Here is a 6,000-nt window from a genome sequence, read left to right as displayed (position 1 = left end):
ATGAGACAATATTAAAAACATCTCTAGCATTAAAAAACTCAGTTCAGACGGCAGTCCCTATAATTCTGTTTTATTCACATACAGTCTCCTCCCATGGTCAAATTTACATTATTCACATACAACTGTACCCAGTAGTTATAATTCTCTTCTTAACTTAAATAACTAAACATTAAAAACTAAAACACCCAAAGCACTTCTGCGTTCGACCCATAATAGCATGAATAACGACAAGGATTACTGTTTGTCACAAGCCTTTTTTAAACAAACAAACAAAAAACCTAACATTGTACTGTGGTGATCAGGAGGAGGCATGAATTGGTCTGCCATAAAGTGTGTGAGGTCAGGGTCTTGATGAATGGTGATTGTTGTGTAGATAAGAGAGGCTCTGATGGTGGGGTTGCTCTGTACAGTCTAAACAGGAGACAGTTTTTGGGTTTGGCACAGGTCTCTTGCATGCTGTGCTTCTTTCCACTGGGTTCCTCAGGCAGACGGTGTTGAAGGACTCAGATTCAAGGCTTCATTTAACAGTTTATGACCTCAGAGGACCTCTGGAGGAAGAATATGGAGATTAGAAATGTAACTGTTTAATGCATTACAAAATGTAATTAATTAATTAGATTTCTCAAAATTAGGACACACTGCTTAGATCCTCAAAGCTGATGATTATTTCAGCCTCTTACGCCATGAGCATCACGTTTTTAAGATTTCAACTGTCCTTTTTAAAAGGTTTTTTTTTAATGCTTAACAAGCACTTATGTCAAGATCACCTGGATTCACTAGTAGATATATACACTACTGTTCAAAAGCTTGAGGTCAGAAGATTTAAAAAATATATATTTTATTCAAGAAGAATGCATTTAATTAATCAAAAGTGATCATGTGAAGACTGGAGTAATGGCTGCTGACTATCACAGGAATAAATTACATTTCAAATATACTCAAATAGAAAACTGTTATTTTAAACTGTTGTTATATTTCACAATATTACTGGTTAATACTGCATTTTTAATCAAATACATTTAACCTTGGTGATCATATAAGAGTTTTTTTTTTACATTTTTAAATCTTACTAACCCCAAACCTTTTTAATGTTTCATGATCAGTAACTCATGCCCATTCCTATTTTAGCTGGTTTAAGTAGGTCATTAGTTTATCAAACTGGTATGGACCCATTTAAATTGGATTAGCATATTTGAAACAACCTGTTTGTTGTTGGTTTTTCCAGCAAAGTGAACAAAAAATTAGCACTTTTGTGCTGAGAAAAGTCACATGATACATCCGTGATTATTCTAAACTTGACATGAGATGGGACTCGTGCTCCACATATAGAAACGCAAGATCCTGAATACTACTTTGGATTAAAAATGTACAGCTCAGTTTACGGGGGCTGGCACAGTATGAGGTAAACCCCCTTGTGTTTTCTTTACAGATTATTAATGACTGGAGGGCTGTCTGCGGGAGGACAGGTGGAGGTACGTGCTGAGGGGAGCGAGACCAAGTAATGCTGACCAGGCCGTGGGGTGAAGAGCTAAGCCAAGAGCTCCTGTTTCCAGTCTTGGGTGCCAGTGAGGCCAGATCAGGTCTCCCTGACACCATTTCACGAATCCGTCTAAGTGCCAGGCTCTTCAACCCATTACCCCAGCTTCACGCACCCACAGGGCAACTTAAGGCCACTATGACACCCGCACCTGAGACAACATTAACCCTCCAAGTGCAAAAAAAGTTGACAATGGCTCTTTCCCTCCAAAAGAAACATTCATTGTTAACATACAGCAAGAACTGTTCAAATGTAATGGATTTGTCTCTGCAAATCGCCTCCAAATGATCACTGTTCCCACTGCAGTCTGAGAAGAGACCGACACTGAAACAGACACTTCTATAGATGCTCACCTGCCACATGCTGAGGCTTAATGGGGCCTGTTTTCTTAAGGAATGATTCTCCACTCTCAAAGGCCATGATTGGCTCGTCAGGTCTGTCAGTCTCTGATTTCTCCCTTCCGTTGTTGTGAGTGGACAGCTGAATGATCTCTCCGAAGTGAGAACCCTCCCCTTTTGCTGGCAGGCCATTCTCGTGTTTGGAAGGCTGAACGCCATTCACCACAAGAACAGACAGACTGCAGGAGACAATTGATGGTTTAAGTGTGCATTAAACTACTACAAATATAATCTATGCAAAAAAATCTAAAGATTGCAAAACAATTAGCGAATAAAGCAGCATTTCCATCCCATGTGTTCAAGAAAACAAAAGTGCCACATGACTTACCTTTCGTTCACACCATCTTGTTTCAATGCCGTGCTTGGCTGGTAGTCAGCAGCTGCTTGGACAAAGACAGAATGTCATGCTAATAGATTATTAAAATTGCAATCTTGTTTGTTTTAGAATTCCTTTGCCAAATCAATGTTCCTTTCCCAGATGGTTGTACAATTGACAGAATAAACATTTCAGCAGTTAATCTGGAATCGTTTCCCAGATTCCAAGAGCTCCTTGCATTTACAATAGCAAGTATAAATATATTTATTTATTTTTTTTTTTCAGAAAAAGATGCATTAAATTGTTTAAAAGTGACAGTAAACAAATGTATATTACAAAATAAAATAAAATTTATATTTAAAACCAATGCTGTCATTTAAAAATGTATCAGAGTTTCTACAAAAATATTAAGCAATAAGAAATCCTGAAATCAGCATATTAGAATGATTTCTGAAGGATCATGTGAAGACTGGTGGCAAAGCTGAATTTTCAGCAGCCATTACTCCAAAGGAATAAATTACATTTTCAAATATATTAAAAAAACAACAACAGATTTTTAAATTGTAATATTTCACAATGTAAATAATATTAATAATAATAGTTTTTAATGTATTTTTGAAAAACTACAAATTTGAACAATACTGTATATGTAATTCTAGTGGCTAATCAGAATAATACTATAGCCGATGGATGAAAACAATTTATAGCTACTGAGTGTCAAAGCCCTACGTAAATAGACTGATGGATTCATCATGCTGCTGTGCCAGTTTTTATACTCTATTACAAAAAGCACTTGTTTTTGCAACAGGGATTCGACATGACGCAAATAACAAGCCGTTAGAGTGTATACACAGTTTTGCACGCTATTCCCTCTCTGGCTGACTACACAGAGCAACAAATCCATGTCCCAACCATGAGGAAATATTACAGAAACAAGCTTAATCTTAAAAAAGGGGGGTTTAGAAAAAGAGGCGTGGATGTGGGAACTTTTATTTATGCTTTTCCTAACAAGGGAAAATGCCCAACAAAATAAAAAGGTACATGTACAATGACAGAGCCAGGGAAAACATTATGTGGTATTGACGTAAATGGGCTGTTGCTGATCCAAACAGATCTAAATAGAAGGTTCAAACAGACCTGAACAGTGCACTGAATGCCAAATTGAACTAAATTAGTGATATGAACACAACTTATACTACCATTCTTAAGCATTCATATTTTTAAACCAACGTCACCTTTATTCATCTCAGAATCTGAAGCTTTTCCATTGACTTGAGATGAAGATTTTGTATCTTTCTGCATGAAGAAAAAAATAAAACAATTAGATTGTGAGCTCGTGAACCACAAGGGGAAACTTGAGCCTTGCTAATGCCGCAGTGAGGCTATTTTAAATGAGAACGCCACTGTACCTTGTCTCCTGCATCTGTTTTGCGTGTCCTTTTCATGATTTCCTCCAGACGCTAAAAACATAACAGAAGAGACAAAAGAAAAGCATGGAAAATGTTTCAAGAGTTTCACAATCAAATTTAAACCTGGAAGTAAACTAAGTTTTAGAACTTTGAAACATTTAAAACATGATGACGTAAAATGAAGAAATATTTTGCAAACATTGTGACATTGTTATTTACACTAGATATTCTTCGGATCATTCCCAAATCATGCCGAAGGACATGGTCTTCAGGTTTCACACTGACTTGTGGAGCTCATTTAGGTGAGAAGAGAACCCTTTCATACAAATTTTTCAGTTAAACTATTCACTCATGTTTATGAGAATGTAATTAGCAATGAAAAATTAAATATTAAGTTAGAAAAATGCAAGTGGTCTCAGATTTATTTTATTTTATTCTATTCTCAATTCCAATTGTGCCGTTTACAGACAGATATGTTTCTGGTCCCCTGTATCTATTTTTGTACATATCTGTAATGAAAAATGATCTATTAAATGAGAGGAAAAAAATAAGCATTTTTACAAGTGATTTATTTATATTTTCATTTAAATTAATTTAGATTCTACATTTCTCCAAATTCCAAAATATGATTTGTACTGTTTATCAGTATATATTTTGTGTCCTTTATATATCTTTCAAAGTTTCAAAATCTGAAACTGCAGCTTAAAGCAGTCCATAAGACAGCGGTAGGTGTTTATGGCCAACACAATGTTCAGAATTTGAATAAACACTACAGTGTGTCAAGCTCTGAGGACATTGTGTCTTCCAAAAAAAATCTCACCACAAGGTGAGGACAGTTGGGTCAAAACTCTCACACAGCCGTGAATAAACTGACTGGTGGGTAACACCACTGGGAAGGCCACTGACAAGGCCATCTTCCATTAAACAGGCTCACAGAACGGGATCACGGGGTGTATGTGAAGGCATACGACTTCACTATTAACCTACATAGGCACCTTGAAAATTTATTTTATTTTGCTCTACCACATCCTGTACCTGAAAGCTACTGTGGGCACGTGTGACTAGTTAGGAGAGGAAATGAAAGGAGTTTACAGTTTGAGCAGATATGCAAACAATTCCCTGTAATATGGGTTTTAAAGCAGCATGATGATTTCAAAATGACCTTATAAAGAAAAATATAAATGTGAGGTGGAAACCCTTCTGACCTTTTTTCTCTCCAGCCTTTCCTGTTCCTCCTTCTGGAAGTGTTTCTCTCTCTCCAGTCGCTGTTTCTCAGCCTCCTCTCGGGCCTTTGCTTCAGCCTCCTCTTTCTACAGATATGATGATCACATGATCAGATTCACACTGAACATAGCTTTCTGTGCAGCCATTTATTCATCTCCAGCTGATGACCTTTTATAGTGGTTGATTTTCTTTTTAAATAATTTTAATTAAATACCATTTACTTTAGCTGATGAAACATTAACATTTACTAGAAAATGTTATGATAGCTACAGAAATTGCCATGACTTACTTAAGCTACTTAAAGGGATAGTTCATATAAAAAGGAAAAATCTGTCATCATTTACTCGCCCTCATCTCATTCCAAACCTGTATGAGTTGCTTTCTTATGTTTAACATAAAAGAAGATATTTTGAAGATTGCTGGTAATCAAACACTTGGTGGTTGCCATTATAGGGTGTTTAAATGATGACAGATTTTTCATTTTTGGGAGAACAATCCCTTTAAGATCTATTTAAATACTGTTTTGAACACCAGGTGGTGGTAAAACCTCAAAAATGGCACAGTTAAACCATTTCCTAGAATTAAAGGGTTAGTTCGCCCAATTTGCTAATTTATGTTATTAATAACTCATAAGACCTCCGTTTGTTTTTGGAACACAGTTTAAGATATTTTAGATTTAGTCCGAGAGCTCTCAGTCCCTCCATTGAAACTGTGTGTACGGTATACTGTTCATGTCCAGAAAGGTAAGAAAAACATCATCAAAGTAGTCCATGTGACATCAGAGGGTCAGTTAGAATTTTTTGAAGCATCGAAAATACATTTTGGTCCAAAAATAGCAAAAACTACGACTTTATTCAGCATTGTCTTCTCTTCCGTGTCTGTTGTGAGAGAGTTCAAAACAAAGCAGTCTGGATATCTGATTCATGAACGAATCATTCGATGTAACCGGATCTTTTTGAAACAGTTCACCAAATCGAACTGAATCGTTTTAAACGGTCCACGTCTCCAATATGCATTAATCCGCAAATGACTTAAGCTGTTAGCTTTTTTAATGTGGCTGACACTCCCTCTGAGTTCAAACAAACCAATATCCCGGAGTAATTCATGTACTCAAAC

At 36.4% G+C, this 6,000-nt stretch overlaps 1 protein-coding gene across 6 annotated transcripts in view; it reads right to left on the bottom strand.

The window, feature by feature from the left end:
• Positions 1-379: 379 nt before the first annotated feature.
• LOC132103239 (MAP7 domain-containing protein 1-like) overlaps positions 380-6,000 on the bottom strand; it is a 42,344-nt gene continuing 36,723 nt past the window's right edge. For 5 of the 6 annotated variants that reach the window (XM_059508182.1, XM_059508181.1, XM_059508183.1 and 2 more), the window contains 6 exons: positions 4,866-4,970; positions 3,661-3,711; positions 3,487-3,547; positions 2,264-2,315; positions 1,891-2,114; positions 380-548 (listed from right to left, as the gene is read on the bottom strand). In XM_059508182.1, coding sequence (XP_059364165.1) covers positions 538-548; positions 1,891-2,114; positions 2,264-2,315; positions 3,487-3,547; positions 3,661-3,711; positions 4,866-4,970 — 504 coding nt within the window. In that variant the 3' untranslated portion in view covers positions 380-537. Of the gene's footprint in view, positions 549-1,890; positions 2,115-2,263; positions 2,316-3,486; positions 3,548-3,660; positions 3,714-4,865; positions 4,971-6,000 lie in introns of those variants that run through there. The other variant, XR_009423352.1, reaches the window with a different exon arrangement.

This window comes from Carassius carassius, chromosome 24 (assembly GCF_963082965.1).
Source record: "Carassius carassius chromosome 24, fCarCar2.1, whole genome shotgun sequence".
In the NCBI taxonomy this organism is placed as follows: domain Eukaryota; kingdom Metazoa; phylum Chordata; class Actinopteri; order Cypriniformes; family Cyprinidae; genus Carassius; species Carassius carassius.
The sequence above is the reverse complement of the archived record's forward strand: the minus strand, read 5'-3'. Positions and strand labels throughout refer to the sequence as shown.